Source organism: Phalangium opilio, unplaced genomic scaffold (assembly GCF_054372755.1).
Source record: "Phalangium opilio isolate 3A_F unplaced genomic scaffold, DU_Popi_V2 ptg000077l_1, whole genome shotgun sequence".
Taxonomy (NCBI): Eukaryota; Metazoa; Arthropoda; class Arachnida; order Opiliones; family Phalangiidae; genus Phalangium; species Phalangium opilio.
The window spans coordinates 6,493,463-6,513,806 of NW_028324185.1; the positions used below are offsets into that span (position 1 = coordinate 6,493,463).

The window sequence follows — 20,344 nt, forward strand, 5'->3', positions numbered from 1 at the left end:
GTATGTACAGACTGGTGGCCATGTGGGATGGACAAAGACCAGAAGATGGTGGTGTGAGAACTCAAGTAGAGTAGCCATTTCCGTGACTGTGAAAGCAGTTCGGAAATGGCGAACACGTTTGCTCCGATTGCACTGCGAACGCGGTCACGTGGGTGTAACAACAGACAGACACACAGACACACAGACACGTTGAAATTAGAACCTCTCCGTGACATACGTCACTCGGAGAGGTAAAAAGAATCGATAAGACTGAGGTTATCAATTTTCTGAAGGATCAGATATTAATTTTTCTTTTTAATTGAAACTTAAATGCATGCTTAAGAAAAAACAACGTTCCATTACCGTTTTCCGTTGAAATAAATTATTTTACTGGTAATCAATTTCAAAAATTTACTTATCTCGGCTTTTCGACCACAACTTCATTCCCCGAAAACATTTTATCATTACATTAATTACTTTTGGGAGATAACGTGTCAAAATCACCTATAAAACAATAAAAAACTGTAATAGCGGTCTGTTTAGCCATGACAACAACCTTTTAAAAGTTACAAGGACTATATAACCCTTTCGAGACTAACAGGACCTGAGCAAACTATAGCTTAACTTGCTACTAGTACGACCAGGGAGAATTGATGTAAACTGGTGTTGAAATTTCATCATGTACGACCTGCGGCCCAGAAACTCTCCCATAGTCCCAGTGTTTGTAGAAAAAAAAATTTCGCTGTTATCTGCCAAAATCAATCTTTCTAGGTAGTGCCGCCTCCTCACTTGAATTTTTCATGATATATTAAGGTTTGAACGAACAAAATTTTAGATTACTATTTTCACTACCATGTCCCTCTGCTACCTTGAAGCAAACTTTCCTCTCTTTTGGCTGCTCATTACCGGTGCCATTCTCTTGACGCTCTGTTCGTTATAACTACTATCATGAGTTTATTTATTTCAAACCAAAATATAAAAAAATGGATTATTTTTCCTTTTGTGCTACTTAGAATTTACAAATGTATATAACGTTGTGCCGTGCCATATCAAATAGTCTCTAACCATTGTTAGAAACTAGAGAGAGAAATTGGGCAGTAACACTGATCATGACCTGAACTATGAGAAAGAACAATAAGACGGTTCACTAAAGTACACTCGAAAGTACATCATTTTGCAAAACCGCGAGTAAAAATGTTACTGTCCCTATTGAATTTGGCGCCATTGGTTTTAGAATATTTAAAATGTACCACTGCGAAGCGTGCCGGTTACGAATGGGGATGTAACGTCTTTAGGAACCTTTTAAAACGCAAAACCATACACGTACTCTCCCAAAAGTAATTAATGTAATGATAAAATGTTTTCGGGGAATGGAATTGTGGTCGAAAAGCCGAGATAAGTAAATTTTTGAAATTGATTACCAGTAAAATAATTTATTTCAACGGAAAACGGTAATGGAACGTTGTTTTTTCTTAAGCATGCATTTAAGTTTCAATTAAAAAGAAACATTAATATCTGATCCTTCAGACAAGTGATAACCTCAGTCTTCTCGATACTTTTTAGGTCTTGATTCTAATCAAGACATTTTTGATTATTTACATAAGGCTTGATAGTCATTTCATTTAACAAAAGTGCAAAATATTTTTCGTGTTCCGGCAGATTGTCAAGGTCTGTTAATTCAACCATTTCGTTGAAAACGTCTTCTTGAAATCCAGATGTATTTTTAAAGTGTGATCATGTTTATATAATGTGCGAGTTGTTGGTAAGATTACAATTCCACTTTTCTTCAATGACTCATAAGCTGATTTTGGTTTACACATGTAAAAAAATAAATAAAGAATCTGGCTATTACAACCCCTATTTAATGCTCTAGAAAAGAAAGCATCATGCAACTTATATAGTGCACTAATTCAACCCCTATTTGACTACATGAATATATTCTACGCTGATGGAAATAAGTCATATATGAATCAACTGCAAGTCCTACAAAACAGTTGTGCGAGGCGAATCTTACATAGAGGGCGACGCTCATCCGCAACTGTCGCAAGGTCTGAGTTGAATTGGTTGGACGTGGCATGCAGATATGAGTTGCATCTTGCAACACTTATTTTTAATATCATAAAGGGAAATACTCCTCATTATATATTAAATATCTTTGATTGCGCTCTAAATGGACCTAAAATTATCAAACTAGAGGCAGCTCATATAACTTATACATGATGAATAGCTCTAATAAATTTAATCAAAAACAAATAAAGACTAGAGGCGTAACACTATGGAACAATTTACCAGTGGGTATAAAACAAATAGAATCTAAACCATGTTTTGTAAAGCAAATGAAAATTTATTTGAAACAAAAATAGCTATTGTACAATATATAATTTAAAAGGCGGACTCCCTCGTAAACCAGAAAATTTCTGAACGGGAATATCCGATGAATAAAGCCCATTATTATTATTATTATTATTATTATTATTATTATTATTATTATTATTATTACTACTACTATTTATTTTTCATGTAAGAGCACCACTTAAGGAAGAAACTATCCCACCTCATGCCATATTTAGATCTTTCCAAAGCCCTTAATTGCTGTTTTATTAAAATTGACATAAAAGAGCCAGGGGTTTCGTTTTTCATTTTTTCTTTAAAAACCTGCTTTAGTGCGTCTTTTTTTCTTCCCTTTGTTAGATAAAATGAGGTTGTTTTAAATTTTTTCTTGGGATGCTTAGCTTTTGAGTCAATTTGATAGGAAAGTGATTTGGTTAAGGTTTTGCTACGCAAACGCAGGGTTCGATACAAATGACAAGCAATACATCGCTTCTTATATACCGGAATAAGAGCTTGGCATTTGTCGCTAAATATTGTTTTTAGGTGTTCTGAGTAATAGCTACTCGTTCGGTGATTATTTGGTTGTCTCGCTTTATAGAGCTTGATGAGATCTTCAACGTTATTTCCCAGGCAAATTTTGAAATGATTCATTCTTGATAAGAAGTTATATATGTCGTCATTAATAGTATTTTCAACAATTTGAAGGTTGTTCTCTATTGTATTTAGGGGTATATTTTTATCCAACGCAGTGATTATCACTGAACTCAATTCACTTCAAACAATCTGTCTATTTAGAACCTTCATAAACACAACACCATCTTCGAGAGTTTCCATTGAGCATCCTCTTGGTGGAGATAAGGCTCTCAATTCCAAGTTTGATTTTGAATTATTCTCATCTATTATCTACAAAACATCAAATTTAAGAAAGGACTACCATGGTTAAATGTTTCATTGTATTTACGTTAATTTCTTTTATGATTTGAAGATTTTCCTCCGGTTTCAGGGCAACTGTAATTTCTTTCTATAAACACACGCAATATATTTTAATGTAGTTCAACATACTTCAAAAGCAAGGGAATCTTGAAATGAGATACTTACATTAGGATTTCTAAGACTAGCCAGTGAAATTGGGTCAGGATTTTCTTCAGTCGGTCCATTTAGATCATGAAAATGTCTTGAACAAATGTAGGTCCCACGAGAAACATCAGATATTTGGAAATCATTCCGCCCACAAGCCTGAACCCAACGTTGGCATTTTTCTGTCTCTTTTTTTACAGAAGGAAACTTGATAAAACGTACTCCTGGGGCTCCATTAACTTGTCTATTTGTGGAATTTTGTTTAGAGATGCAAAAACCATATTTGCAGGCTATTCTTTGAGGCATTCCTGAAGTTAATGGATTAACGTAGGCAACGGGTGAACAGACCAATGCAGAACCGGACTAAACCAAAATTACACTTTCAATACAAATTTTGCTTATATTCAAGCGTGATACATTTACTTTCGTTTAAATACTCTCTTTGAATATTTTCTTCTAATATTTTTTTAACGTAATTTTTAAAGTAATTTGAAATTTCCATGTTCAAAATTTTTTAAGCAAGCGCGCTTCCTTAACCTCCCATAACCGTTACGTTAGGCTCGTTAGCACTTGGCAGAAGCAGACGACAAAAAAGTTATCTTTATTATTTATGGTTACTGTCAACCTCACGGTAACCAATAAAAATCTAGAGATTTTTATTCAAAGTGGTCATGTGACCGGAACTTAGCCTGGCCTGTTATTCGAGACGCGCCTGCTCGTTTGAGCTACATCCTGTTTTGCACTGCCAAAGGCAGGAGCTTCCGCTCCCTTTCTTAATTCTCTCTGATAGAGCTAGGGGTTCCGTGAACCAGGAAATAGCCGACTGGCACTTTCCAATGGCCATTTATTGCTACAGCCATGAAAACTAGGGCCGATATTGCAATCTCGTCAGAATCTTGGGCATTGTGGCCTAACCCTAAGTTTTCGTAACCGGAGAACTCTTTCCCTGTCCATTCTGTATGTTTTTGATGGACATTTCATCCAAAGATAACGCTATTAATAGCGAGTGTTTTGATTTTAGCACCTCATTTTTGATGTATGCAAAGCTTTCAGCAGTGAAACCAGGTTGGCCATCAATTTTATTTACCCATTCACGTATATAGTTTGGGTGGGGCAAACAACGCGTTTTCCTCAAATATTCATACGCTTTGGGCGAAAAAAAGTGGACCGTCAAGGCAAAGCTTCGAATTAACTGAGGGTATTTTTGTTTGGTTGGATTTCTCACTCCTGTGTGTCGTAAAAGTTTAAACATTTCTTTCGCAGTTGGTCCAAAGCGCTCTTGAATAAGCATCGCATTTTCTTCTAAAAGAAGATTTTGCTTCCTCATTTCACGAAGAGCGTCATTGAGGCAAGAAAGTTTTAAATTCTTTCGCCGTCGTGTTTGATGAGCGACCTTGAGCTTTTTTCGATGAGTTTTATTTTTGTTTTTTCTTTTTGTAGTGCATATTGAAGCGCCATCAAATGCATGGATGTTTGACTGGATTTCTGTTTAGTGGAAAGTAAATTTCACGACGAAGAATTTAATATTGTTAGGTATGTTTTAGATAATTGATTTTTCAAACCTCGCGTGTTTCTTTTTTTTATGAACTGATGGCGAATCACAGGTACTGTGCCTCCTGAAATATGTCTTAAAAACCGTGGAAAAAACCTACTGTATGCACTGATATCGTAATTATTACTCGTAGCTCAGCCGCCTACATGATCACATTTGTTTTGTATTTGTGTTATCTCTTGGTAATCATGAACCCCATCAGGTTCTTGTACATCCATGGTGTTTCCTAGGTCATCAATTGAAGGATTACCTTCTCCCACATCATCGATCATTTCACTTGATCCATCCTCAATTAATGCATTGTGGTCCAAAATCTCCGCAGACTTCCCATTGCAAATAATATATTATTAACCAAGCTGGGTCTTAATTATTATAATTTAATTATATTATTATTTTTCAAGATATGTACTTCGACGTTGTGGACGGCTGATGTACAGACTTCAACTTCGTGGGTAAAGAACAGAAAATCTTGGATCGATGATGAAGACTCTGTTGCGCGATGTTGGGTGGGTATTGTACTAGGCAATGCACTGTCAATGTATGGTTTCTGCGAATCTCTCGCGCCCGATTTGCCATAGGTGCGCTATTATGTTACATACTATGTACTGACATTCCGAACTTAATATTGCAGCGGCCTCATCCCTGAAGCCGTTGCAGACGATGACGGAGGGCTGAGCACCTTAGTCCACTTTGGGACTATGTTCAGCCTGCCGCCATCTAAGCCTCTCCTCCTTTCTTATTCTATCCTTAAAAAAACCCCCCGTTTAAAAAATCAAACCGAGGCGAAAAGGAACGCCGGTTTGTTTCATATAGTTTAGTTCGCCTTTTTGTTTCTGCGGGTCAGTTCGTTTTTAGTTCCCGAACAGTTAGTTCGTTTGTGATTCTCACGGGACCAGGCACGGGTCCATTTCGGTTTAAGTATTTTTGAACGAACTAAATTGTATTCCGCGTGTATCGCGATTCCAATCTTGGATCTAGATTAATTTTTGACAGTTAAATTACTTCGACTTAATAAAGAATTATTCAAAGATCGACCACAAGGTATGTTTATTTTCCTTTAAATCAAATTCCCTTATGGGACGATAGTGACGGTTTTGAGTTAGGCCTACACAACTCCCCTCGCTATTGTACACAAGGGACTTGTAGCGCGAACCCCTCCAACGACCGGCCGATAATTCTTTTTCCGAGGGGGAACCGTTACAAATGGTGCCGTGCCCGTCTTTCTGGGACTCGGTCTTTTTTTTCCGTCGGGGTGATCGGGCCCGATTCGCGAGTTAGCTACAGGTTCATACACCTTTAGACAGAACGCCGCCATGATGGGAACTTTCCTTCTCGAACATTCGAAGCGAATTTCTGATTTTTATTTTTATCAGATTGAGTTATAAAATTATTATTCCTATCATTGATTTAAATTGAACATAATTATTTTTGACTTATCGTGCGATAATTAAATTTCCGGGATAAATATTTTTGAATTAAGAATTTCCTAAATTAAATGAACACTCCCGAATCGTGCCCAAATTTAAAATTATACCGTGAAAGACAAGATACAGAATCCTCCTCAGCTTCGGGAAATATTTCGGAGTCCTCGGGTTCAACGTTACCGTTAGCTAAGCCTAATCTCGTGGCCGCGGATATTATACGCCCCCCTAGACTGAGCGATTTAAATATGGCATATGCCCAAAACCAAGGTGACGATTTCCCATGGGACGATAATCTGGATTTAACCCCATATTGCAATACGCAGGAACAAAGAACTAGACAAGAGAATAATTTAGCCCTATTTGATAACATGAGTCAAAGTTATTACCCCCAGGGGAATAGCCTAGTTAGAGCTAGACACGCGGGGAGTATCCCCGATATAGTTGCGTTAAGTGGGCTAACTAGACCTAGTCTACCCAAACCAGACCCACCTAAACAAAAGGTAGAGGTTAAATTAAATGCATATGAAAAGGCAAAGCAGTCTCTGAATAGTTGGGTTTCCTCAAGGAAAAATATGGCAAAAGCCACGTCAAATGCAAATATTTCGCCAGTCACAGTAACTACTATCGCCCCCAGTAGGTCATTTCCACGTAGAAGTTCGGTCACATATACAAATGCTCCTAGTAGACCAAATAGACCCAATCCAATAAACCCTGGACAAACCCAGAACCCTACGGGACATATTCCACACGGCATTCCCCAGTCCCCTCCTAGAGGACAACCTCAAGGTACTAGTCAGCCCCAAGGGACATCAAACCATGGATGAAAAAAAACTAACAGGGATAAATCACGGCGGTAAAATGTTTGTTCGAAACGCACCCTCGCGGCCGATATTATAAGAACCGGAAACATTCAATTTACCGATTCAATCACGGGGTCAAGTCGGTTGTTGTTTCGTCTGCTTTTTGTACCCACGTAATCGTAACCGGGAATGTTTGCTGTTCTCGCGGTTACGGCGAGCTCAGCCGCCGGCGGCTCGGGAATCGGGATACCGCTGATACCTAGCTAAGGCTTAGTGTAGTTTTCGTCGAGTCTACTATAATTAGCAGAGCTATTTTTCTGTTGGAATTAGGGAACTACTATAAATATTGAGTATAGTGTCTGAAATATTCTTTAGTTAAAACTATTCACAATACGAAAGATTATTTGGGAGTAAGGCACGAAGATCTTATCAATCTGGGTAGCTTTTGCTTGGCCTATTTAAGACGCCGTGTATCTGTTTTTTACGAGGAATGATTTCTATTCCCGCGGCTACGGGGAGCTTAGCTGCCGGCGGCTCGGGAATCGGGATTCCGCTGATACCTTGTCAAGGCTTAGTGTAGTTTTCAAGTCTACTATTATTCGCAGAGCTATTTTTCTGTTGAAATTAAAAAAAAACTTATAATATTTAGTTGAAGACTTTAAATGACTCGAAAAGTTTCGAAACTTTAGCTTTAAAATTTTGAATATAACGTATGCAAGTTACCAACCCTAAAACAAATCATACGAAGATTCTCAAACGTCTAAAGTTGGAATCGACATTTTTAAATTAAAGTTCCCGAGGTTACCACGAGATGGCAAAATTTCTATAAATCTACTTCCGAATTTGAATCGGTAAATGAGCTAAAAAAATAAAATCGAAATCAAATCTGGCAGCCTTGTTGGTAACAAACGTGTTTCCCTCTTAGTAATGTAAAGTCTACGAGTTTGATTTATCCCTGTTAGTTTTTTTTCATCCATGATCAAACCCTCATCCCCAGAGTAGTCCCAATACTGGAGGTGCCCAGCAGGCAGCCTTCCTAGCGTCAGTCCTACAATCCTTTTCAAACCTGGCAGTATCAAACCAGGGTAACGTAAAGGGTTTAGAACCCCCTGAGAGATTAGCTTTTTACGGTAGAAAACATGAAAGTGTCCCTGAGTTTCTTAAACAATTCGAAGAATACGCGAACTTCTATAAACTAAGTGACGATGATAAGATGCTTTTCATGCCCCTCCTGTTAAGGGACAACGCCCTATATTGGTATCGTTCCCTCCCCCAAAGAGTAGATTGGGCAGAATTTAAGAGACGAATGAAGCATCATTATAGAGTTAAGGATGAGGGAGCTAAGGCCCGAATAGCTTTACATAATAGAAAACAAAACCAAAATGAGTCCATCGAGGAGTTTTTTGGCTATTTCGTGAAAGTAAATCAGAATTTAAACCCTCCAATACCGGAAGATGAACTACTCCTCATAATTAAACAAAATTTAAGAATGGAATTAAAGGGGTTACTGATTGTTTTACCAACGCAAATGTTGTCTGATTTGCAAGATGTTTGCTTACAAATAGAACAAACTTTTGATTAAGATCAGCCCCTCTCATCCAAAGACAACCCAAATCCTGCCCCACAACAAAATAGGGATGTTAGAGAGCCATCACTACAACAGATCCCACCATATCTAGCCCCCAGAAAAAAAGTAAATCAAGGGAACATCCCGAACAGGGGAACTCATACTAACATGGACATCCCGCATGGGAACAATAACAATCCCCATCAGGAAGGATATTACAATCCTCCCCCTGTCCAAAATGATCCCCAAAGATATCGAGCTCCCTTCCCGAGGCCAAATTCCCAACCAAGGCAATCCCACCTTACGTCTAGACCTCCACGAACAAGAAGCCTACCCAGAGATTTTTCTTACCAAACTCGGGTCTTTGAGAGAAGGAATCTTGAAGTTGAGCCTCGAGAGAACCATCCTCAACAAAATGAAATGCAACTCGTCCCAAGACGTCCACATAATCAAGTCCAGGAGAACCAAGATCCTCCGAGAGTCACTCAGGACGACCGACCAGTCACTTGTTTCAACTGCGGTGGCTTACGTCACTATGCCAGTGAATGTCCGTCACCAAGGGTGGTGAGACAAAGAGGTCCGTTTCCGGGAAACGCCAACCCGGAGGGATTCCCAGAGGACGTCTCCCTCCCGCCAACCTATAGTCCCACAGGAAGAAAACCGAATTGTGGCAAGACCACCGTTACAATTTGCCACAATTCGACGAAGAAGAAGACCCCGCAAAAGAAATCCACACCTAATAAACATTAACTTTGAACATACAACCCTACAAACTAGAATAGATAATGGTGCAGAAGTTTCCATGATTAGTTTAGACCAATGGCGGGTCATACAAAGATTTCGAGGCGATGTCAGATTAGAACGGAACTCGGAAAAATCAGAGTGTATCGTAATGGGAAATGGGCAATACTCTTTCACTAAAGGCTCTACCGTATTAGATTTCGAAATTAAATTCGAACAAGATATCACGAGGAGGTTTAGTCAGGAGTTCCACATCGTTCCTTCACTTCTCTGCGATGCAATCTTAGGTCAAGATTTTCTAGAAGACGGGAAAACTATTATTGATTTTGGAAACTTAACCTGTAACGTTGGTGGACTAGTATTGAAATTCGTAGAAATAACAGAAGATAAACTTCCTCCCTCACCTCAAATGGTCTCTAACGTTAATGAAGCGGCTGAATCAACCTCTCTCTCATATAAGCAGATGAGAGAGTTGAAAGAACTCCTTCTCCGATTCCCAGAACTGTTTAGTGATAAGCTAGGAAGAACCAGCTTAGTGGTTCACGAAATACACACCGGAAATGGGGCACGTAATTAACGAAACCGGAATTTACATAGATCCTTCCAAGGTTGATGCCATCAAGAAATACCCTCAGCCAAAGACACTGAGACATCTCCAAAGATTCCTTGGAATGGCCGGATGGCATCATAGATTCATACCTCACTATTAAAAACTAGCCACTCCACTCAATAAATTGAAGAAGAAAGGCGTTAAGTTCATATGAGTTCCTGATCAAGAGGAATCTTTTCAGAAAATCAAAGAGGCCATCTGCAGTTCACCTCCATTGGCCGCGTATAAACCAGATGCGCCGAGCATATTAACAACAGATGCGTCAGACGCCGGCTTAGGAGCGATGCTCTCTCAAGTTCAAGAGGGAATTGAAATCCCGATAGCATACGCCAGCCGAAATCTCCGAAATGCGGAAGCAAAGTACAGTACTTCCGAAAAGGAATGTCTAGCGATCTATTGGGCCATTGGACATTTCCGCCCTTACCTGGAAAGTAAACCTTTTACAGTCGTAACAGATCACAAGGCGTTACAATGGCTATTTAGACTCAAAGAACCAAACTCGAAACTTGTCAGATGGGCAATGTATCTACAGACGTTCGATTTCAAGGTTCAACATAAGAAGGGAGTCGAAAACGTCGTAGCCGACGCCCTCTCGCGAGCTCAAATAGGACTGTTCGCCATGTCGGTAGCCTCCACTATGGAAGAAGATAATCAGATCACGTCATCGGAAGAATCGACCGTACCATCGGATCATTCACACGTCGCGTACATTTTACCACCTTACCCTCACGCGAATTTTTATATCTTTGATCGCGATGATATCATTACCGCTCAAGGGGAAGATCCTGTTATTCGCGAAATCATTGAACAACTTCGACCAGATAATCCTCCAGACAACGCAGATTACGAGATGGTATACAACCTCTTGTACCGAAAAGCGCCGGGAGTTCGTCCAGCGAGGATTTATCTACCACAATCTCTCAGAAGAGAAGCCTTGAGACTCTTACATGATAATCCTCTATCTGCCCATAGAGGAAAATACAAGACAAGAGAAAAAGTAGGACACAGATATTGGTGGCCCGATCTCGATAAGGACGTCAGACAATACGTCAAGGAATGCGTCCTTTGCCAACAGTATAAGATCAGTAACCGTAGGACTCATGGTCTTATGATATCTACAGTTCCGACTGGACCCTTCGACAAAATAGATTGGAGGTAAAGCAACATACGCCTGATGAGGCGCTGTCAAAGGCTTAGCAATTCAGACTAAATAGGAAGATGGAAGTCCTGCAAAATTAACCACCGAATGTAGGACTTCAATACTCGCTTCCGTCGTTCTCGAACTAGCTCGAGCTGTAAGTCTGTAGCACTTCGAAGTATGGGTAGTCTCATACTTTTGGAACATATCTTATTAACTTATGATATCAGTAACACTAGGGAAATCTAGTTCATTAGAAGTAGTTTGGTTCAGTTCTTCACAAGGGTTGGGACTTGTGCTAACACCTAGCCATTAAGCCTATTAAGAACTTCTTATTGTATACCTGTAACCTTTATAATTAACTTCTATTTGAGCATCGTTTAATTAAAATTGATAGTTGCAATATAACTGGTTAAAAAGAAATGCCTTCAAGGAGATGTTTTAATTGAGTGGGCATCTACATAGACTTCAGATCCTTAAAACATCCCGGGCAACGCCGGGTTTCTTGGCTAATGCAGATTTAATAGGAAACACATTTTTGTTTATATCTTAGTTACGCTTAATATAGTGTTGTTATTTTATCTTGGGAGAACTACCTAATCCAAACAGTAAAAAACTAATTTTGTCACAGGCTGGATTCGAGCCTGTGCAAAAACCTGGAGCTGATCTACTGCAAATCGCTTACTGGCCACTTTAAATTAAATATGTTTATTTGTATCAATGGCAAATAGAGATAAAATGGAGTGAGATAGTATGGACATATGTCAGCAAAGAGGGTACAAAGAGGCTACCCTCTTTGCTTGGCTGGAGTGTTCTCGCTTTGGAAGTCTTTCTCTGCACTCTTATTGGTTGAAATGCGGTGAACCGGATATAAAGAGTGAACTATAACCTGAGGATAAAGCAGTACAGCGAGAACTCCCACAATGCCTTGCCCAAGCAGTTAGCTTCAACTCCTAATCTCTTTGACGTTAGCTGCTTCAGAATAAGCGTGTTTAATTTTGATTTAATTAGAGAGGGGGTGAGCCGATCCTGAATGTAATGCAATATCAGGTCGACTCGTGGCGAAGTCGGGCAAGCCCGTTAAACTTCGCCCAGTTTCAACAAGCGAGTTAATATCGAAGGGTCCCAATGGAACCCGATCAGATATTAAGCTGAGCAGAACAGATACTACACATGATCTTAGCCAAAAGGCCGAGAAGCGATACTAATTGCACGGTTAATTAAGCTTAAATATTTCATTAATTAACGCTAATTAATTAATTAAATTAAGAACCTAATTACTCGAAATTATACAAAAAAAGCTATTTACTGGATGAAAAATTGCTCTAAAATAGTCTAGGCACTGCGGACAGAAGTACCACATACCCAATCTTAATTATTTATCAACCCTATATTGATTAATTTAATAATATTACATCAATTAGTTTTAATTGCTGCCTTAGTGGACACATTTCCTTGAACATCTGTGTTCGGCAGAGTAAACATCTTTACAGGCGCTCATTGAAAACCACTGGGATTTCAAAACCCTATAGGATGGCTAGATTTATCTTGATTTCCCAATACACCATCTTGAAAAGTCTGGAAGTAAAATAGAGTCTGATGTTTTGAGTACCTTGTTTTCTTACGCGGACAACAAATTAATTAAGATAAGTCTTCTTACAATACGTAACAAATTTTGACCGGTGACATTTAAGCCCTATTTAACGTCTTTGCGTCCACATAAATATTCAATGTTCCGTCTAAACTCTATATATAAGCAGACGACTCTGCGATCGACTTCGCCCCATTTTGAAAACAGTAGACCTATTTGATATCGTCGGATTAATCAACTTTTGTTGGGTAATGCATAAAGGGTATCGAGGAAGTGGGCTTATGAAGGAATAAAAGGCTTGTCAATAAGTGTATCGAGGCTTCTCTGCACGCGCTCTGCCATATTTCGAAGTTGGGCAATCTGCAGCTGGTAACCAATGGCAACCGAAGCGACCGGTTCGGAAGGTCCTTGAAAACAGCTTTCAGCTCTCTTTCTCTATTTGTTAACCCCGAATCAGCCTTTTCGTTCGGCCTTCCTTGGTTCTCAGGACTGTTATTGTTTGAAAATTTAATGATTCCATTAGGGCTTATCTCTCCCTTAAGTAACTATAGTTTTTTTGATTTCATTTCCAAGAAGAATTCGTCATCCCGCCCACAGTTCATCACATTTAATCACAGATTTATCAACTTGTAATCTTATTTCAGATTGTTTTTTCTTCATGACCTACACAGTTGCAATTGGTTACAGAATATGAATGGTCAAACTGTATCAAGGACAGCCATAAGTTCATAAGATATGTTCCATAATAAGTTTTCAAACTCCTGGTTACAAACTGGAGTTTGACATGAAGTGATTGAAGTAGGTCATAGATTGGAGGTAAAGCAACATACGCCTGGTGAGGCGCTGTCAAAGGCTTAGCAATTCAGACTAAATAGGAAGATGGAAGTCCTGCAAAATTAACCACCGAATGTAGGACTTCAATACTCGCTTCCGTCGTTCTCGAACTAGCTCGAGCTGTAAGTCTGTAGCACTTCGAAGTATGGGTAGTCTCATACTTTTGGAACATATCTTATTAACTTATGATATCAGTAACACTAGGGAAATCTAGTTCATTAGAAGTAGTTTGGTTCAGTTCTTCACAAGGGTTGGGACTTGTGCTAACACCTAGCCATTAAGCCTATTAAGAACTTCTTATTGTATACCTGTAACCTTTATAATTAACTTCTATTTGAGCATCGTTTAATTACAAGTTGGGAAAGCCAAAATATTACCTCTCCGAGTGGAGATGACTATCACTACCCCCTAAACAACCTAAATATATGCATATATCGCTTTTTTTAATTCTTTGCAAGTGCAGGAATTCAATTTTAAAATAGTCAATTGTTCAAGCCTTTTCAATATCTCTCAATTGCTGTGGAAACTCTACTCTCTCGCTATACCTCAACCGTATTCTTAGTCTACCAGTATGACTTGTAACATTTGTCCATATCAAAGCTTAATCATACATCGCCACACAAAAAGCAAATGTCCCCAAAACATGGAAGCCACAACCCAATCACACATAAGCTAGGCTCGTACTTGTTCATCGCTTTCGATGATTTCACTAATATTAGCATTAACATTTTGTACATTATTGGGTTCCTTATTAATAGATATGCCTACGCCTACAGTACTTTCAATAGAACATTTATTTAATGCATTATCTTTCGTACGATCATGGCCAACTGGCCTCGTGGTAGGACCAACATTTTGCGTGCTAGAACCTGTTCCAGAAACAGCCTTTTTTTCCGCGGCTAACGCTCTTCTCCTTTCATTTTCTCGTTTCCTAAATTCAGGATCTGACCTTTTTGCCCTCATTCTTTCCCTTGCCTTTCGTTTTCTGATTTCCTCTTTACTTAAATTATTATCTTCCTCCATTTACTTATTAATCAGTTAAATACTCACAAAGGTTGGCAAAATCAATCTCCTTAAATACTCACACAGGTTGGCAAAATCAATCTCCTTCAGTAATACGTAAGGCTTAATTATATTATTTGCCGAACAAAATTAATCGAGCAAATTTAACACTTAACTTCTTCCTTCGAAATTCTATCAAAGAATGAATCAACTGTTTAAAAAAAGGTTTTTTTCGCTATCATACCAACAGCAATTCCGTCATATTTAAAAAATATACATTGCCAACACTTTTTTCAAATAAAGAATGATAAAAGTGCGTAAAAAAGGTCTTTCACAAATAGGCCTAGGGGGCGTATAAACTAAACAGCAACAACGCTCTACAGCTACACTAATCTTACACAAACAAGGAGTACTATAAACCCACTACTGGAAGCGGTATTTTTATTCAAACGTAAAACAATTTCGCTTAAGCTTAACATCTCTAGACATCGGTAAAAATGTCTCTATCACTCCTAGACATTATAACTCAAATTCATCTGATTATGTTTTAACAAGGTTAAATCTAACTGGGAGTAAGATGAAAGGAGTAGAAGCTTATCTGTCTAAGGAAATATGAAATTTTATCTTAACAATTCGTTAAATCATAAGTTTATAACGAAAAAACGCGGAAGGGGAAATCGAGCAGACAACAGCGATTTTTGGGGGTAGAAGGTTAAGAGCGCCATCTGTCGTCCGTGCCAAAGTTGAACTTCCACTCGAAACGCAATGAGAAAGTGGATAAAATAATGCCATCAGCTATTTAACTGCGTCGATATAGTTAACGACTTGACCCATGACATGCCCATAACACTGGCTTCTATGAATCCTATTTATTCTTGGATGCTAGGAAACTTGGTAGACGTAACAGTCTGTACCAAGTACCCAAGCATCCTTCAATAAACGCCTGGCAACATTGTGGTACGCATGGTACAACTAAAAAATAGGATGTGTATCTATCTTTCCAGTCACTCCAAGTCGTTAAGCCCTCATTACAGAGGATTTGAAACACTATCGTAATTCCAAGTGTCTCGAATTTCTACGTTCCTGTCCATTATGAACAGTGCTGAGAGAATGATACATCAGAAAGAACCATTCAAATCGAATTGCCGAAAATATTATCCATATTTTCATTTCATATAACAGAGAAAACAAATTATTATGGTTCTGAGAGGAGCTTCCCATTTTGGTTGTTGTTCTCAAAAATATATCGCAATGCACGGGCCTAGATAGATACAGGAGGCAATGTAGGAAATATAACGCAATGCACGGGCCTAAAAAGATATAAGAGACAATGTACGAAATATAACGCAAAGCACGGGCCTTGATAGATATAGGAGGCAATGATTTAACGACTTCGGTACTTGGGTTTATCTTTAATATTTAAATAAATATAATTATTTTTAATTATTTTAATCGCCAGTAAATAACTTTAAAAATAGTTAAATCGTTTAAAATAAAGTTGTTCCTATTATCTTTCGAAACTTTGCTAATATTGACGTTTAAAGTGAAGGGTACCCCTCTTGCCCGCTTTTTTCAAATTTTGGGGTATATATACGTTTCGATTCCATTATAATAATAGATAAAAACGCATTCGCGTGAACCTTTGGTGGAAGCCCTGCCATTGGGAGGCTAGACGTTTCTCGTAACCCTAGCCGATCGCCGCGTATATCTTAAAACCAAATAATAGATAAAAACGCATTTGCGTGAACCGATGGTGGAAGCCCTGCCATTGGGAGGCTAGACGTTTCTCGTAACCCTAGCCGATCGCCGCGTATATCTTGAAACCAAACGATGACGGAGGAAAAGAAGCCAGAATGTACTGACTGGCGTCCATGTGGAATGGACAAAAGACCTGAAGATGGTGGTGTATAGAAGCTGGTGTCAATGTGGAATTGACGAAGAACAGAAGATGGTAGTGCATAGAAGCTGGTGTCAAGGTGAAATTGACGAAGAACAGAAGATGGTTGTGCTTGGAAGCTAGCAAGTACAGACTTGGACGAACGAAAACCAAAGCTGGTGATGTTGGAACTCAAGTTGAATAGCCAGAGGAGACAAACCCAAATTTCCGTGAACTGTCAATGCAGTCCGGAAATTGGGAACACGTTTGCTCCGATACGCAAACTGCGAACGCGGTCACGTGGGGCGTGACAGACAGACAGACAGACAGACACGCACGTCCAGTGCAATACCTCTCACGTGACATACGTCACTCGGAGAGGTAAAAATTGATAGTTGCAATATAACTGGTTAAAAAGAAATGCCTTCAAGTAGATGTTTTATTTGAGTGGGCATCTACATAGACTTCAGATCCTTAAAACATACCGGGCAACGCCGGGTTTCTTGGCTAATGCAGATTTAATAGGAAACACATTTTTGTTTATATCTTAGTTACGCTTAATATAGTGTTGTTATTTTATCTTAGGAGAACTACCTAATCCAAACAGTAACAAGATGGCCCCGGCTATATTATGCTTTGCGCGCCCTCTTTTGGCTAGAACTGGTGTGATTCCGGCAAGTATTTTTGGCGGTATTCTCTTTTTCTTTATCAAATATCCTTTCGATTATGAACAAAATCAATTTAGTATGACTTTGGTTTAATATAATCATTGACCTTAAAATAAATTCTTTAACAAAAACAATTACAGTTGTTTTATACTATACAAACTATTTTTCAATTAGTATTCACAATTAAATCTTTCTAGTGCGGTTTGATAAACTCAATGATAGTTTCGACAAAGCAGTTTCAACGGTTATTTTCAGTTACAATTTTTTATAAACAAACATGATAATTAGTAGATTAAATTATAAGCATTAGTATTCGCAACAAAATCGTTCTATTAACGTCTGATTACTCAAATAACCCTTAATAATAAATTGGACCAGGCAGTTTGTAAGGTTCTTTTCACATACAATTTTTGACAAACCAAAATTATTATTTGAAGTTGAAATTTGCCTGTAAGCGTTCTTAATAATTTATTTAATTATCTGTTGTTTTAACTTATAATAAGTGTAGTCAATTACTTACCATGACTAATCTTAATAGTTTCTTAAATAAATAAAATACGTTGACGTTGCAAAGCCACATAAGTATGGTTCTAAATGCTATTTATAAATTTAAATCTAATTCCGCGCGTGAAAAAGGGCGGAAAGGCACCCAGCCAGCCTGCCAGCAAGGATCAGGCCAATAGTTTTGTAACTCGAAGCGCAAAAGCAAAAACACAAATAATGTGATATGAAGTTCAAGTATCATTTTTTTCCTCTTGTTGATAAATAATATCCAATGCCAAAATTGTAAATTCAGTATTCAATCCACAATATATTTAGGTCTAATGTTCCAAATGTAATGAAACTTTAATGAGAGATGTGCTACTATCTATTATATCTAAAAATGATTAAAAACTTTCAAATTAATTAGTTTTGTCAAAATGATAAAATTAGTACTTTCAGGCCCTTTCCAAGATTAAACATATCGCTTACACATGGCACTAAAAGTCCTGTAACTAAACCAAATTACAGGCCATAAAGCTTACAACACATCTAAATGGGAAAGTTCAGAAAAGCCCTTGTGTTTCTACCAAGTAAACGTTACTATGTTAACGCAATTTTAGTTCAAAACTGTATTTATTGGAAATATTACATATTTTGAAAAACAATGAAGAGTAGAAAAATCATGATTAAGAAACTAACTGAAAGGGTGGGGGAAAAGTATCACAATATCAGTTACTGTTGGTAAAAAACCAGGATTTACTTGAGATATAGTTTAAATTATACTTAGTTGTCAAGCAGGTCCAAGAAGAAAAAACCTTCCTCTCAGCGGTATTCTATTTTTTCGATGACATTCTGAAGCTTCTTGCGAGGGAGACCTTACATTTTAATGCAATAATTTTTTATCAATATCATTTGGTAACGAACGCAGAACGTTCTCATTATATGTGTTATTCAACTGATCAGGTTTCGCGAGACCTGCCCCTCGGCACGTTTACAAATCTAAGAATATTGGTTCAAGAGGTCTTGGTTTTATAATCTATTACTCTCTAAAAGGCCTGTTTTGGACAAGGATGGGAAATACTGAATTTACAATTTTTACATTAGAAATTCATTTTTATTGAAATATTTATCCTATTTAATATAATAGAATAGATTGTAACACACCTCAGGGTGAAATTTCAGGACATTTGGATCAGTAGATCCGAAGATATCATCAGTTTGGCCTTGGAAATAATTTTTACACAAAAAAGCTATAATCTTTCTTAGTATAATAAAACACATTGAAACACACGTCTCACTACAATTTAAGGTCATTTGAATCAATAGGTCAAAGAAAGGATCTGGCAAAAATACCTACCTCCTCCCATAAAACTTAAAGTTAATTTTCGGTTCCTTCGAATTTTCTTCAAAAGTCGCGCTTATACATGTAAATCGAATTCTTTAGAATGAAGGTCTCTCCGTTTCCCTTCAATGTAACGGGCGCTAGTCGTCTTCCAAGAAAAGGCCCAATCAATCTGACGGACCATTTGGGTGATACGGGCTGACCGGGATCGTAGACTGACATCAAGGCATGTGCGGGTCGATAACTTGGAGAAATCCAGCTTGGGGTCCAGCTGGGGTCGAATTTTCCGGAAAAATGTGACTATCCCTGCGTACTGGGATGCCACCTCGCTTCGATGGGGCGTGTTAGGAGTCCATGAACGAAGGAAGAGCGTTTTCAAGCAGGTAGATAGGTTGAAGGCCATGAAATGGTAAGACGGATGCTCCCTGGGATTTGTCAGGATTTGCAGGCAACGGGTGAGTTCAATGCTCCTGAAGTAGAGCGATAGGTCGGGAAGGTTAAGACCCCCCTTATCCCGAGTGAGCGCGAGCGTGGCCCGGCTCACCACCTCTTGCTTGCCGGACCATATGAAGGTAAAGAGTAGTCTCTCCCAGCGGGTTAGGTCCATTGTCGTGTAAGGGGCTAGTGGTAGTCCATACGTGAAGCGAGGGAGAAACTTGGTTTTTACTACTTGGGCTTTCGCTTGAAGGGACATGCCGTCGTATATTTTGTCGGCGCATGAGGACCGGAGGAATACATCAAACTCATCGGTGTTTTTCCTCCCTATGGCCCCCGTTCCGTTGAACCAGATGCCAAGAAGGCGGATCGGAGCTGTTGTTGGACTTGGTAGGTAGCCAGGGATAGAGGACCGGTGCCCCCTACCCAAAGCCATGACCTTGGTTTTATCCACATTCAGTTTGGTGCCCGTAGCCTGACAGTAGGAATGCACTACTGTGAAGGTAGATTCTACCGATTCTGCGTCCGAGGCCAGAATGGTGGTGTCGTCCGAATGCTGGATTGTTCTAACCCGGTGCTTGAAGGGGAGCGGAATGTCCTTGAAACTGGTGGAGCAGCGCAGCGCCCCTGCAAAAGTCTCCGCAACAACGGCGAAGAGGGCAGGTGACAGGGGGCACCCTTGGCGCACACCCCTGAGGATTGGGACCTCCTCGGTAGGGTAACCATTAACCAGCACACGGCTCTTCCCGTTGGTGTAAAGTGTGCGTACCATGTTAATAATCCGAGATGGGAAACCCATGGCTGTCAGCGTTCCAAACAGAAATTGATGACTGACCCGATCGAAAGCCTTGGAGAGGTCCAAGGAAATGAGGTATCCTGGGGTTGCGCGATCGT

General features: G+C 39.0%; 1 protein-coding gene and 1 non-coding gene across 2 annotated transcripts; both read right to left on the reverse strand.

The window, feature by feature from the left end:
* Positions 1 to 2,894: 2,894 nt before the first annotated feature.
* On the reverse strand, positions 2,895 to 3,693 carry LOC149657112 (uncharacterized). The gene is made up of 3 exons (XM_089844675.1): positions 3,409 to 3,693; positions 3,272 to 3,331; positions 2,895 to 3,213 (listed from the first exon to the last, which is right to left on the reverse strand). Exons 1-3 carry the CDS (start codon positions 3,691 to 3,693, stop codon positions 3,085 to 3,087), a joined length of 474 nt encoding a protein of 157 aa, XP_089700801.1. The 3' UTR covers positions 2,895 to 3,084.
* An 8,539-nt stretch (positions 3,694 to 12,232) lies between these two features.
* On the reverse strand, positions 12,233 to 12,422 carry LOC149657113 (U2 spliceosomal RNA). The gene has a single exon (XR_016370215.1). It is a non-coding gene; the product is annotated as a U2 spliceosomal RNA (small nuclear RNA).
* Positions 12,423 to 20,344: the final 7,922 nt, after the last annotated feature.